General features: G+C 37.0%; 1 protein-coding gene across 2 annotated transcripts in view; it reads right to left on the reverse strand.

Moving 5' to 3' along the window:
* Positions 1-2,240: 2,240 nt before the first annotated feature.
* The window catches only part of LOC141907979 (chloride channel protein 2-like), a 30,028-nt gene continuing 16,801 nt past the window's right edge, over positions 2,241-15,467 (reverse strand). Inside the window, exons 13-27 of one of the 2 annotated variants that reach the window (XM_074797718.1) lie at positions 13,559-13,672; positions 13,386-13,483; positions 12,819-12,940; positions 11,745-11,878; positions 11,457-11,671; positions 10,702-10,797; positions 10,452-10,550; positions 10,204-10,218; positions 7,892-8,006; positions 7,747-7,790; positions 7,610-7,669; positions 7,445-7,480; positions 7,130-7,234; positions 6,360-6,446; positions 2,241-5,409 (exon numbers count right to left, since the gene is read on the reverse strand). In XM_074797718.1, the coding sequence (XP_074653819.1) occupies positions 5,215-5,409; positions 6,360-6,446; positions 7,130-7,234; positions 7,445-7,480; positions 7,610-7,669; positions 7,747-7,790; positions 7,892-8,006; positions 10,204-10,218; positions 10,452-10,550; positions 10,702-10,797; positions 11,457-11,671; positions 11,745-11,878; positions 12,819-12,940; positions 13,386-13,483; positions 13,559-13,672 (1,535 nt within the window). In that variant the 3' untranslated portion in view covers positions 2,241-5,214. The remainder of the gene's footprint in view (positions 5,410-6,359; positions 6,447-7,129; positions 7,235-7,444; positions 7,481-7,609; positions 7,670-7,746; positions 7,791-7,891; positions 8,007-10,203; positions 10,219-10,451; positions 10,551-10,701; positions 10,798-11,456; positions 11,672-11,744; positions 11,879-12,818; positions 12,941-13,385; positions 13,484-13,558; positions 13,673-15,467) is intronic. The other variant, XM_074797720.1, reaches the window with a different exon arrangement.

The raw sequence follows: 15,467 nt of genomic DNA on the forward strand, positions 1-15,467 counted from the left end.
GTGTTATCATGAGATCTATCTGACTGGCTTGATAATTTCCATGCATTCATAAAGTGTAGTGAAAATAAAAATTGGTACGTAGTTATCAGGTACCCATTGATATCAAAATAAACATTGGTTGGACCAGCAATACAGTGAGGATTAAAGCAATATGACGAATTAACCACAAAAACGGTAAGGAATTATCAAAGCATTTATCCGTTCTTGAAGAAAAATGATGATAATGCTGGAATCACAAATTACACGCTGACGATTAAGGTGAGGTCGACTGTACTTACTGTTAGGATTTATTCAGGCCCCGCATCGAGATGCTCTATAGTGATCGCCTTGTCTGTTTTTTGTTTGGCTCGTATATTCGTATGTAGGATTGTTGCAAAGATGGCCGTCACAGCCATATTTGTTTGCAAAATTGGCATTTTGTAGGCGAAAAGGCTTTTTGAAAGCATTTCCGGCTATCTCAATACTTAGATTGTATGTAGGATCTTGAAATTCTATAGTATAGTTCATGATGATGTCATAGATCGAAGTTCGATGATGTCAATCACTGACTTGAAATGTCTATAGGTTTTGTCTTGGAAAAAATTTGATGGTCATAAGAGGTTGTGACGTATATATGTGTTATAACTGGTTGTAAATTTGATGAAGTGGAGCTTATAAATCTTTCTATGCATTTATGCGATATACAACTGACAGACGTAGAAAGTATTTCATTCACCCCTGTCTGTTAAGAAATATGGTAGGCGGTGGCCATTTTGAAAGAGCGAAAAATGGTATTTCAACGGTAGTTATCTGTGGACCTAGCCCATCACAACTTCCAAGTTTCAAGAAATCGTCACTTGGTGTGTGTAGAAAGCTAACAGATAATTAAAGATGTCTATTTGGGGAGTGATAAAGCTGATTTTCAGGTAGGTGTAATCCATGGACCAGCCAATTTTCAAGAACATGGAATTACTGTACATTTGTAGTGTCCAGAGCAATGAGAAGGAATTCATTATGTCTGCCACAGTGGCCATATCGGAAGAGCCTGAAACAAACGATGTGTACTTTGAAGTGTAGAGCGCCATAGAGAATTGCCAAGATTCCACCTTGGGGGCCATTCTGAAAGAGTGAGTAATTTGAAAATGGATAACAGCTAATTTTCAAGGAAATTACACGCCCTTCGTAGTATCTACAGCGTTAACAAGAAATTCAAAATGACTGCTGTGGTGGCCATAATAGAAGAGTGAGACACTTGATTTCCAATTGGTGTAATTGTTGGGCCTAACCTCTACACCTACCAACGTTGAAAAAAAATTGCATGTAATGTGCAGAGCAATAAACGAGGGAAAATTGCACAATGCAAGTAACAAAAGATGTCACCCGCTCTACGGGGGTCACATAATAGTAATGATCTAAGCATTGAGCTATGAGTCTATCATGGAGGTTGTCTGTGATACAGTAGAACTGGCGTAAGTCGGAAAATCGGCAAAGTCAGTTGAAATTCCAAGGCCCCCATTTTTTCAGTTCATTTTCCTATCAAAATCTGTCTCAAAGTCGGATTCTAGGAGTCAGAAATTCGGCTAAGTTGGCTAAAATATATGTTCCGAAAGTTTCAAAGCAATGCATTTTCCAATCTCTAAGTCGGTCGGCTAATTTCAGTTCTTTTCAAAAAGATCGTCACTGGGGTGCAACGTCTATTATACACCGGTAGATCAATTTTTCTGTCGATGGACACATGTTGAGCATATATTTACAATAGTCGTCGGCTATAGAATTAGAGTATTGACCCCGTGTCATTCAGTTGTTAGGGTTTAGGGTCTTAATCTGTAGCTAACTCAGATTTTTCGTAGGAAACCCCCAAAATCCGACTTACTTTTCTGAGTTGGACATTTTCCCATTGTCCCAACGTGTCCGACTTACGCCAGTTCTACTGTTCTAACTTTAGGTGATTTAACTCTATTGATCACGCAGGTGGAAGTATAAAAATCTTGCCTAGGGGTTCGCTGAATTGAATTAGTTTAGTAAACAATTCTCCATTAACAAAAATAACTTTAAACCTCGGCAGACGTAGGTGTCAATTAACAAAAAGAACATAAGATCAGACAAGATATATTACAAACCTAAGACCCCCTAAACATAAGACCTAAAAGGTCTTTCGTAGGTTTAGGGGGCTTAGGTTTAGTCACACCCGCAGTCGTCCAGGTCTTTGGGAAAATTTCACTGCAGAAACAACAAACAGGTCTCGATTATCTAATTCTCAACAATAACAATTTTATTTTCAAAATAACAATCCCAAAACTATATCATTCATGATTAGCAACATTGGAAGGGTATAAACGTGTGTGTAGAAGGCATTTCAAAAGCTTAATATCTTCTCATCAGTAGCAAAAATCTAACGATTCATTATCTTTATCCGCGATCACACAAGCAATTTTGGCCAGGAACAACTGTTCACACGGGCCCGTGCCTATTTTGCCCGACCAAAAATGGCGGACTGGGCCCAAGCCAAATTTTAGCACAAGACAAATGATTGCGTTTGAACTGCAACTGGTTCCGGAAATAACTTGCTTCACTTTGTTCGAGCATTGTTTAGTATCGAGTGAGTGCTCTCTCCAATTAGGCACAGATTGTCTCCGTGTGATCGCGGCTATAATACGTACAATCCAAATCTTCAATACAGTTGAACCTCATTAACAAACATGTTTCGGTTAATTGGTACGAAAACCATTGATACAACAGTCGAACCTCGTTAGTACGATGCCCGTGGGAAAATAAAAGATCATCGTATTAACCGAATTTCGTATTAATCATTTAATAAAAACAATTCCATATTACCTTAACCTACTAACAGACAACCCATCAAGAAGTTTATTGCAGGTGTTTTTTAACTTGTACTTTTATAATGTAGTTTTAGAATGTAAAGCACAGTGTTTAAGATTTTATAACCGCACTATATAAGATAATATATAATCATTATTATTATTAGGTGTGGTCAGCGCTACCACACAATAGATAACTCAAGACAACGCATAAACAATACGAACTAGTCTGACTTTTAGAAAGGGGGAACTCAGTACGGACCATCGTACTAAGCGTGCTAATTTCTAGGATAGAAATGAATAGGAGCTAGTAGGAGCTAATTTTACGTCTTATTACCAGGAATTTCGTATTAACGTGATCGTACTAAGCAAACATTTTTATTGGAAAATGCTATAACAAAAGCCAGGATTTCTTAAATTTATCGTATTACTAAGGTTTTCGTTGTTTGCTGAATGGTACTAACGAGGTTCAATTGTATGAAGACTTTATATATCACGAAAGACTTCTATTAACCCACATCTGGATAATATGAAATCCAAATTTTGCCTAGGATATCCATATCAAACGGATTCCGTTTTACAATTCATTCCCATTCAAACTTAACCCTTGGATCAAACTCAATCATAAGTAACTTCATACACTATATTCAACTATTGGTCAATTGCATTATTCGATGGGTAAGCTTTTTCACTGGTTTATAATACCGGCACCTGCATAGAAACTGTACATCATTCCAAAGGAAAACAATTTTTTTATATAAGGTGGATAAAGCCTAGAAGTTGATCATCACAAGCATTGGCAGAGATTAACACATGATATATTGATGCAATTCCACACTTCCATCATTTGTGAAATTGGTTTGAACTACACTTGTATCTAACAAATTTCAAGTAAAATATGTGAAAAATGAAAGCAATAGAATAGAAAATATTCATTAAATCGACAGATATGCTTTTAAATTCTTTGGTTGATAAATATTCTCTGTAACCTCTGCAGAGGTGGTTGACTCATCCCTTAATTAAATAAAGCCATACACTTCATAAATTGTGGCCATTAACTTTTTTTAAAAATATTTGACCTTGATACATTTATTTACATATATACAGATCACGGCCCAGTTCATGAAAAGGTTTGAGCTTAAATCCGTAAAAATTTCAATTTTTGTTCTCATTGATACTATGAAGTAAGCAATAGCAAGTAAACCAAAAATTTTAACTTTCTCGTGAAACTGAGCCTACTCAACAGAAGAAATTTCATTGAAAATCTTAATAGGGCCTAATATAGAACTCACTTTGGATGACTAGGGACTGCCCAGATTTTACCGAATTAAGTAGAATCCGAATGATAAACAATAGTTCACTTGGTTCCAGGTTAAATGGCCAAAATGTATCATCAAAATACAATGTATTTCAACCAAATTGAAAATCCGGATCCGATCCATGTACATTTTGTCACCTAACATATTACACAGCACTTAGTACATGTTCATAAAGGATCCGTTCATAACAAGTTAAGTCCACATGCATTTAAGGGATGTGGGTGGTCGACTGATGAAAGGAAGAATTGTAAACTCAGATATTATAGATATATATTCAAAATATATTCAACATGAAACCACATGTATTCATTATCAGTATTCTGTGTGGAGGTCTATGTGCTCTTCTTACTTTTATCGATTGTAGTATCAATTTCGACCCCTTAATGCAACAGCTTTTCAGACTACCGGGTGCATCCAAATTATGGCAAGCTATACTCGGTAATGAAACCTTGGTAAGACTGTGCCCCGTTCAGTGGGACACCACGGGAGGTGACCCTGATTTTTTATCTACTGAATGAAATACAACGCAACAACAGAAAACAGGATACTTTAGGCTAATACAAATTGATACCTTGTTACCAGACTCACAGCTGTAAAGCTGTACAGTATGTGGGCAACACTTCAAAGCCGTTGTGAGGTTAATTGAATAAGCCAATAGTGTTAGTCTTGGGAAACCAAGATCCAAGCGACGTAAAGCCAAAAAAACAAACAAATGTAAATATTTCTCATCTCTGCTGACCTTTAAAGTTAACTTGACTAGCCGCCTTACCCTGTACATAAGTTTTTTTCAAATCATGATCAAGCTAACAATAACAGACCTGGCAGTTATAGAAATACACCGATTGCAAATCTTATATTTCAGTTTACAAACGTGACCTGGCCAACTACGAGAAACGAGGTATCATTTTTGTTAAGCCTAATCAAATACATATTTTACAGTTATTCTAGTCTGTTTTACGATTACATCTTGTACTTCATTTTCAATGTAGGCTGATTTGGAATATAATAACAGTACATTGACGAAGAAATTAATACAATTCAGGAATGCTTTCATCAGGGAATTAAAATTAAACATTCATATTTCGAAAATCACCCACTCACAGATGCGTCGTTCGATGATTCAGTTCCATTTCCTCATCGTTAATTGCAACAAATCTAATGTCACCAGCTTCCACGTCAGATTCATCCGTTGTAGTTCCATTTATAGATATTACTGGCCTCGTCAGGTTGTCTTCTTGATCTGCTCCACGATCATAGAATTTCGACGTTTCCCCAGCCACTGCATTTCTAACCTACAGGAAAATAACAAGCAAAATTTACATTATCTAATATTTTTCTATATGTAAACAGTGTGTCCCAAAAAAATGTACACATATACCAAACTGAAGCCGTACCAGGTATCATTACTAATAATCTTTCTACACACGTACGTTTCTTTCCTCATGAAAAACATTTTCTATGTGTTTTGTTATGCCGTGTGTGTTGGAGTTAAAACACAAAACGCCAAACAGAAAAACTTTTTTCACAAAATGAGCACTGCTTGATTTGCAAAAAACATTAACAAAACGTTATTCGTCTGTGTGTTTTGCAAAACATCCATGGCCGTATAACCAATCAGGGAGCATCACTGCATCACATGACATATACATGAATTGATGTGAATTGTCTCCATGGATTCCACGGTGCAAGAAATGTTTTCTGCTTGTTTTCGTTAAGCCGTGTGTGTGGAATGTTTTATCGTCTGAGAATACAACGTTTTGCTAAAAAAGTTTTGTATTTTCTGTTTTGGTGAAACAAACGTTTTGCTGTGAGCGGTGGGCTTTATAGATTTGAAATTGAACATTATTCATCTTTCAAATGAGCTATTTAAAGCTTTATTTCGTTCATGGATTGCTGAGCATCATGGGAATGGTGTAGAATGGGAATGGTGCATTTTTAGGATCCAATACGACCACCAATCAGCCATCTTGAATGCTAGTATCACCATAATCAATAGGTTTTTTGAGCTATATACGATACAACACATATGTCAAAATAAAGGTTAATGCTGGTAACATCACAGCTCATCATATCGGTCTTATAATGCATCCACAAGGGCTGGTAGCTAACTGATTTCAAAAGTCACAATTGACGGAGAATATGATGCACACATCGGATTTGTTTAGATGAGAAACAAAGGTATTTCTTTGCATGATCTTAATGTTATTTGAAACAATCTAAACAATAAATTGATAAAACATACCTCAGCTAAAGCGACAACTCCAACTAATCTACCAGTGTTTGTAACGTACGCATGATGTAAATTCAACAAGGCAAACATTGAATGAACCTATGAATAAAGAATGACTATAAATTCAAATTAATCTTACCAGTAAGTGAACCTGGCCAGTCTATAACAGGTGTGTCCCAAGCCATAGTCCTGGATGGATTGTTTAATCTAGGGGTTCACAGATTAGGTGAAATTCTTGATAGTCAGACAATTTCAATACCCCTGGTGAACAAATACAGTAATCAATGAGCTTGAAACTACAATCATAAAACTTGTAGATAAGTTGGAATTCGTTCGAGTTGGTATCTTGCAATTGATGCTTAGATACCAACATAATATATATTGAAATACCACATAATCCCACCAATGCCCCCTGGTGAACATACACAGAAACCCATGACCTTTATGATCACCACACACATAGAACATGTCATGAGTAACAATTGTTCAACTGATTGTGGTTACAAAACCTGTATAGGTATCAATGTACATACCGGTATATGGAAATACCATATTCAACGCCCCCAGTTAACATATACAGAAACCAATGACCTTGAAACTTACCACATTCATATAGCATGTCATGGACTTCAACTTAGCTATCTATTGCGCAGTGAAACAGGGCCATTACATAACAACTACCAACTATATTTATCATTCTAGACTTGATTTCAAATTGGGAAGGACAGAGAGTACTTATACTTAAAGAGTAGAAAGTGAATCTATGTTTTTATTGTATGTACCTTGTAAAGTGAGGTTCTTTCAACTAGCTGGAATGGTGCTGGATCAATCTGTATGTTGTTAAAATCAACCGGTTTCTTCAACAAAGCTAGCTCCCATGCCACTTGCTACAGAAATTTCAATGATACAATAATCTAATACATTTATAGTTTTGTCTGTTCAAAATTACCACACTTATTATGCATAGCGATTTTTGATTGATAGTACACAGGAAAGTTTTCTTCCTCATTTAGGTCAGAAGTTTTTGGTTTTTATACCCGATAAATCATTAGACCCAATCTAATTGCAGTATTTTCGTTAAGCTCTCATAAAATTACCTCTTCCTTAGTAAGATCCATTACTCTGGCTGGTGGCTGTAAGAGAAATCAGATTTAGCCATACTATAGTGAGTTTCCGACACGAAGGTGAACAGTCTGTGTCAATTTAAATCATTTTGATCCATTGATTTTGTAATTAACAGAAGCATAATCAGTAGTGCTTACCAACTTCAGTCGTTTAGGAACACGGAGTGTAACATCTTGTGAACTCTTCTCATTTTCACTCTAAAAAAATACCCAATGATTTACATCAAACGGGGCACCATCTACATCTTCGTAGTGTTATCTCATGAATACTATACCTCAGAACCAGCGTCAGAGCTGTCGCCAATTCGAAATTTCTTCTCTGAAAATGGAGAACATATCAGTGCCGATGGACCAATACAATGATGAAATCCTGCAGTAAGTTACCGATTATATTGTGTCGTGATTGAGACATTTTCCTACCTTGAACTGGAGTTGAAACTGGACTTCCATCCGGGGTTTTGTTTTTGAGTATTGATTTCTTTGGTTCGGTTTCAAGAAGTTCTTGAGCACTGAGACTTCGAACATACTGACCAGGCTGAAAACATAATAGTGAAATGATTTAAGACACTCTATGGCTCCTCTTTGTAAAATGGATATTTTGCCCCTTCCAAATAACAAGACGTTAACCCATTAGATGCCGCGACTTCATATTTATGTTCCAGAATAACAAACACTTAACTAGCCAATTTGCATATAAAGATTAGTAGAGATGCAGTGTGAAAACTACTGAAAATAATGCATTACAACCATTGGTTATTTTGAAGATAATTATACAGGCTTTCCATCGCTGCATAGATTTGGTCAATCATCAAAGTATAGGTGGCGCTATAGTACAGCGAACGTCGAACGTCGACGGACGTTCTGTGGTCTAATGGGTTAATATAGCTTAAAAAAATATAAGATTTCAAAACGCACATATTTTATTTATTCATTTTAGATGAATGCATCTTGGACATTTCAATTGGCTAGAACAATGATCAATTCATGCAAAACAGAATTCCAATTTTGAGCAGTTAGTAAAATGAAACTTTTTATGAAAGGCTTCTAAGCTGACGGAAAAGCAAATACCAGTACATGTAAGTGAAAGCGAATAAGAAGGAATGTACATTGATAAAGATCAAAGTGTGAAAATATGACTCTCCGAATCTGGATTCATCGATGATATATCTGGTAGACTTAAGATAAGCATACGGACAAGTACTCAAAGCAAAGCGATTTTATTTAATTATGTACTTCTCTAAGTAAATTGCTGAATGTGTAGGGGCGTTCACACGCGGATTTCAGTATGGTACCAAGCGTTCACACGGTATAATTATTCGAGGTCTATTCGCGGCTTATTCAGAACTGTACTGAAATACCGGATTATTAAGCGCAGAAAATGATTCTGCACCGAAGACCTGAACTCAGTACGGCTGAGCTGGCTGCGTATTTTCTGTAGTGTGGAACGCATATTCGGCGCATAGCAAGCTGCATATTGTAGTACACTACACTTAACCAGGGGATAAGTGTTGTTTATTCACGTACATGGCAGCTTTTACTCGTTTTTTACTCCAGTTTTTAACATAAGAAGCCCATAAAAAGAATTAAGATATGTAGGTAGTGTATTCAAATTATTTGATGCTAACTTTCTACAATATGCGTGTGACGAACATATATCGCTCGTACAGATTGTTACACTAAATTGACAATTCAAACTGCTATTTCGAAGGCAGGAGAGTAGGTTAAGAATGGATTTGACACAAGAAAACAATGATAGCATGGAAAAGCCATCCTGAAATCACCCTAAATATCAGCATAATTAAAGCGGGCATACTAATTGTCAAATCGCGTGTGAACACAAACACTGTAAGCGTGATATTCTGGTAAATTCGGCATCACTGAAGTACGGTAATTTGTGAGTGTCGAAACTCGGGTGAACGAATGTTGGATTTGTTTGAATTTGCTTTTCCACACAATCTGCGCTTCTTCAGATATAAATACTAACTACTGTCTGCTCGATCTACAGTCAAACTCGCCTAACTCATCTTGCTACCAGTCGTAGAATCATGTAGCAGGCCTGCTTAATTTGTATTTTAAATGAGTAAGCTGAAGTTTGAATGGATTTCTAAGGAGTAAGTTGAATCTGTAGAGATCAAATGAGATATGCATTTTTGCATGCGCCAAGATAAAAGTTCAGTTGTTTAGCTGACACCGTACATTAGCTAATCAAATATCATTATACACGTAAAACAGGAGCAGGTTCTCATTGACCATCAATAATGGATGAATTTGATTTCTTTACATTATCTATAAGTGTATTGCGATCGATTTTAATACATGTACATGTTAAAATGTTAATGGTCTACTGTGACTTTGAGTGAGCTTTGGGTAATGAAAGAAACTGTCTCTCTATCGTACCCTGAGGAACTTCAGTAAGAAATAAGTTACAACACATTTCACACATATCATGCATGCCACGAAGATATTTCCGACATTGCAATTGGGCAAACCTTCTCTAAGACTGATTAGAGGAGACCAGAGCAAGACATTCAATACCCTCACATAGGACTTGCCCATTCGACCCCTATCAATCCCAGAGATTTTGCCCAAAACAGAAAAAGAGAAACTATTGAGAAACTTAAGATGACACTGAGAGAAGCAACTGACAGGTGTGCAGTCTAAAAAGAAAAACTCTTGTAGGCCTCTACTATTTAAATTCTCATTTCTAATATATACTATCATCAAATATTTACCACTTCCAAAAAATCCTGCAATATAAACAACGTATTTCTAAACGATTAAACAAAATCATAGCTATTGAAGAGATCTGACATGGTTTACCTTACTTACGTTTTTGGTACAACAATAAAATTTAACAATAACGAAACAAGAGATGGTTTAAGTAAATAAGCGACTTGACCGTGTAACTGGATCATGCAACAAAACCAATTTGACTCAATAGCTCATGCAACCCGCATTTGAAATTCAAGATGAGACTTACTCCTTTACGTTTTGCTTGTAAGCGCTTGACACTGTCCTTCCTTGCTTGGTTCATCATTCCTGCATGAATTGTCCACCTAGAGGCAGTTTCTGGAACTAACTGAAAACGATTTGATAAATTTTAACAATTTACTCTGACCCATTAGTTTCATCGAGATCATTTTCTTTGGTTTTGCACACACGAAGCAAAAATTTGGATACCAGCAAGGTAAATCATTATCCTGTTCAACTTATCTTATTTCGAACAATACCTTAAAGTTCTCAATCATTTTTTCTCTCTGATCGGGAAGTTTAATAGGATCCTCTTTTGCCTTTGTAACCGCAAATCTTGATGGCTTTCGAGTTAGCTAAATACATACATATTGGTTATAGATGAATTCACCACCGGAAAACGAGTAAATGAACTCATGATGTTATACTGAATCCAGTTCCACAGTTACGAGCTAACACTTGACTCAAAGCCATCGAAAATGAACTAATTCTAACTCAGAGTTAACTCTAACTCACAACTGTGGAACTAGACCCTGGTTATAAAGCATGGTACCCAGGATAACCATTATCAAAACTGGATATCTTCAAATAGATAATCAATCTTTTCATATATACCCAGTACCGGTATATCATCTTACTTCTGACATGTGACCGAATATGTAGATTACACGTTAAACACAATTCCCAGTAATTCAGTGCAGTAAGTATAACTGATATATGTGCTTTGAATTGTAATACACCCAATGATATTCATCGAGACTACTTTTCTCTAACGTACTTGAAAACTTAATCGTCGCATGTTCTGCTCCGCATGAAAAGCATCAAATCATCTATCAATTTCAGTCAAAATTGATATAGCATAGTCATACAAAATTGATGCTTGTTGTTTGTTGGTAGTAAATTAAGCATGCGGAATCCTGGCATGTATGATAATAACCCCTTTCTAACATCAAAAGGTATTTTCTAATGTTGGTTCCTTCATTGCAAGTGAATCTTTATAAAAAGTAAATCTCACCAGTTTTTTTGTGGCACCATCATCAGAATTATTGTTTGCCTTTGTTGGTTCTGATTTTCCAGATGGCGCCGGATTTGCGGCGGCAGTATCAGACATCGTTGGGGTGTCGAGAGATGGCAAATCGACAAAGCTACGTCGAGCTTTCACACCAAACGTCGATCTCAAAATACGCTCCAACTCGGCTCTTTGAATCGATCCGAGAAGAATCATCGACTCTGAAAGACACGAAGACGATCAGAGGTGGTGTAATATGATCTGAACTCTGATCAAGTTTACCGATAAACTTACTAGGACTATCGACGAAAGGAAATCCACGATAACGATAGTTCGATAATAGATCTTTTATTTCCTGATACGTCGACTGGAAGCTGACAAACTTTATACTCTTAACCATGATGTCTTCAACAAACACTAAATGAGCCCTGAAGTACAGAAAACATCATTCACTCTGTACATAGCATCGCAAACACATATTTAGGGATCAAGGGAGACCACGCCCACTTGGGAAGTTACAAGTTTCAGAATTCAGGCCAAAATCAATTTAGATACAAAAAGAGTTACAGAACAGCCATCTTGTGTCCGATTGACTCAATATTTCTGATGCTGATGGGTCCTGCGGGATACAAACATACGTAAAAGATCAAGATAATTGATTGAAGCATCTTCAAAATTTCTGATTTTGATGAACAACAATGGTTGCCAGTCAGCCATCTTGATTCTGGCTGGGCCAGATTATGGGCTGCAGATGTGTCTAGGATGGATACAGGTACGGTCAACGTCCCTTGGGACTGTGGTTTTTTCTAAGAATTAGACATTATACAGATTATACGTACGGATGGATGGACGCAAAATGAATCCAATAGCCTGCTGGGAATAAAATAATTAAATGACCAGGTAAACTGTAAGATATTATTGAAACTGAGGGACCAGGCACCAGATGACAATTTGAAATTCAACGCCCCATGGCGAACATATACAAAAAATAATGACCTTGAAACTGCAGTACTCCAAGTCCCAAATGGATAACGAAACACTAAAATATCAGGTCATATTTAGCTAAGTTAAGATCATTGACGAGAGAAACTATTGGCCATCATCAGTATGCCAGATGATGACTAATAGTATTTAGCCGAAACGTTGCTCGAAATATATACCATATTGATATATAGTATAGAACTTTTCTTTTTTGGCTGAATCTATTGTGGGATTTTTTTCACTATTCATCTTACAAGGGATATTGTGTATCTTCTCGACCCATAAGATCATTAACCTGGCTCACAAATTGACACAAGGGCTAGAATTCAAGCCCATTTTTGAATCAAGTAAGGATTATATGAGAATAGGTTCTGATTCTCAACTTACATGTTTTGTTGACCTCTAGTTGTAATATCTGGCAGAAATGGCAGACGCTTTATTTGTATAATGCTGTCATATATTGATGGCATAAGAGCTGTCGCAATTGCATTCGATATCAATACTGCTATCTATATATGGAAGAAACAGCTTTTATTCCCGTTCTTTGACGTCAGAGCTGCAAACTTAAAGATTCTTACCAGGGCATTCATTAGTTAGGGAAAGAATGCATTTGGCAGGGACGGTCACATATTACAATTATGTCAGGAACTCTAAGACAGATAGCAACAAATAAACTTTTTCTAAGCCAGAAATTTTTCATTTCTATCCATCATCTAAGTCGAGTCCCTCCCATGTAAAACCAACACAAGCAATTGCCTTATCAACTGTAAGTAGCACAATTAATTTGTTTTGAATGATTATGTAAGCGCATCAAACGTAGGTGCAAGTCAGATTTCCCATGTGACCCTTTAAGTAGGTCTACAAACAGTGAATTGGTCGAGGTCATAATCGGGATGGTTAGCAGCTCTGCAATGTCATATGAATTCTTATACATTCTATATACAATTGACTTACTACTGTTGGTAAAATGTGCCCGATCTGGCCAGTCATCTCAAAAGCAATAACTGCAGTTGATATTGTATGTGTTGCACTCCCTGCCAATGCAGCAGCACCTGAATTTGAAGAGACATGATTAAAAAATTAGGGTGAAAGTCATATCGATGCAAGTGTGTTCATCAGATGCTTACCAACAACAGCGTATCCTCCAGGTACTATAGGAGTCAAATGACCATCTTCAGAATTAAGGCCATTAGGGAACCATGTAGCCATACATTCTCCAACCAATCGACCGAATGCAGCCCCTACAGTAGACAAATGTTTTCCCTTTTAAACTCGCTTTTCAACAAAACTGGTTCAATGACAGAAAAATCAAAGTTTACTCCCATGAAACCTGAAACACCTGATGAATTGTGGTGATTTTGAGCTAACAAAGCAGGTAGTGATGGAAAGCTGTCTTGATTCTAATCGGACCATGATTTAGAATGCAAATTTTGTGATTATAGTAGAAGTATTTGCGTACCAAAGAAGCAATCCCAATCAATATCAGGAAAATCCCAGAAAGCAGAATCTTTTGGTTCGACATAGTGATTGTGCACAGCAACTACAGTACATTTACAGTCAACTATGGCCAGTGTTCTCCATTAGGGGATTTTAAGGGGCGGCCCGCCCCTTTTATTTTCATGTCCGCCCCTGTAAAAATCATCCACCCTATGAAAGATTAGCCGCCCCTGTAGCCGACATAGTATGAAAATCCGTCACTAACGATCTTCGATCAGATAGCATTAAACATTACCAGTATGTCAATAATTGTATAAATAATGAGTCAGACATACGCTTCATGCCATAAAAACTTATTACATATGTCTATAATTGTAGAAACGGCTCATGCACGGAGCCACGCGGCGCTGCTCAGGTAGGCCTATAAATATCCTGGGATTTCCCGCCATGTTAAAAATTCAAAAAATCAAAGCGCGCAAAGGTCACGACGAGTTAAACACTGCTGCACTCAGCCGCTGAATTAATGAAAGCAGTGGCCTCAATTTTCAAGTCTCAATGCCTGTAGAAAAACGTTTTTTATGATTACCAAAATATTTTTCAAACATAAGTTACCAAATAGAAATAAATAAATGTTTGCTGAGCTTTATTGACAAATCTTGTTATATTCATGGAAGAAAATCGAACTATTTCATGCACGTAGGACTACCAATCTCCATCAGAAAAGTGCTTCAAGCAACCTGCCGACGAACGGTTTCTAGCCAAAGGCTATAAAAATTACTTAACCCTTACAATACACTACCGTATGGCATACGGTACAAATTGATACGGTATCCCTTAACCCTTCTTCTAGAAGGGCATATCTATCAATATCAGCCGGTGCTGCCATCTGCATAAAATTCAAGATGGCAACAGCCAGAAAAACGGTCTGGGGGCCCTCCCCCAGAAAAATTAGAAAATTATTTGAAATTAGAACGCCAGGAGATGCGTTCTGGCGCAATACGCGTTATAGGCCTCACTTTCATTACCGGAAGTGTGTATCAATTTTCATGTCTGTCAATTACAATCCAATGAAAATCTGTCGCTTCAAACTTTCAGTAAGCATTTTCTCAAAGGTTATACACTCACTAACTCCAAGATATGTCAATAACAACAATGTGTATAGATCATTTTTTCAAATAGCGATTGGTTCCGTCAAATATACCTCATATATAAACCAGAGCCAAAAACAAACGAAGCGTCAGTCGATTTCGATCGTCGCGTCATCTTGGTTTAATCGTGTACTGCGGGGTTGTTGCCACTACGTGGCAGCACAATACGGCTTTTTCGAACCCTCTACGGAGCCGTTACGTTTTGATGTTTAGGGTCGAATCCCGAATTGATTTTATTTTTTTCGCGATGTTTTTTTTTTGTGGTTATTTGACTTCTCCCGAAAATCCGGAAATGAAATTGGATTTTTTTAAAATCCGGAATTCCGGAGAAATCCGGAGAAGTGGCAACTCTGCAGTGATGCTGGTGACTTGGAATTTGGTAGTGAATAAATTGAGAGTGACAACGAAAATGACAGCAGCAGTTCAGATGATGAGACTTGGTCAAAAAATA

Source organism: Tubulanus polymorphus, chromosome 7, assembly GCF_964204645.1.
Source record: "Tubulanus polymorphus chromosome 7, tnTubPoly1.2, whole genome shotgun sequence".
In the NCBI taxonomy this organism is placed as follows: Eukaryota; Metazoa; Nemertea; class Palaeonemertea; order Tubulaniformes; family Tubulanidae; genus Tubulanus; species Tubulanus polymorphus.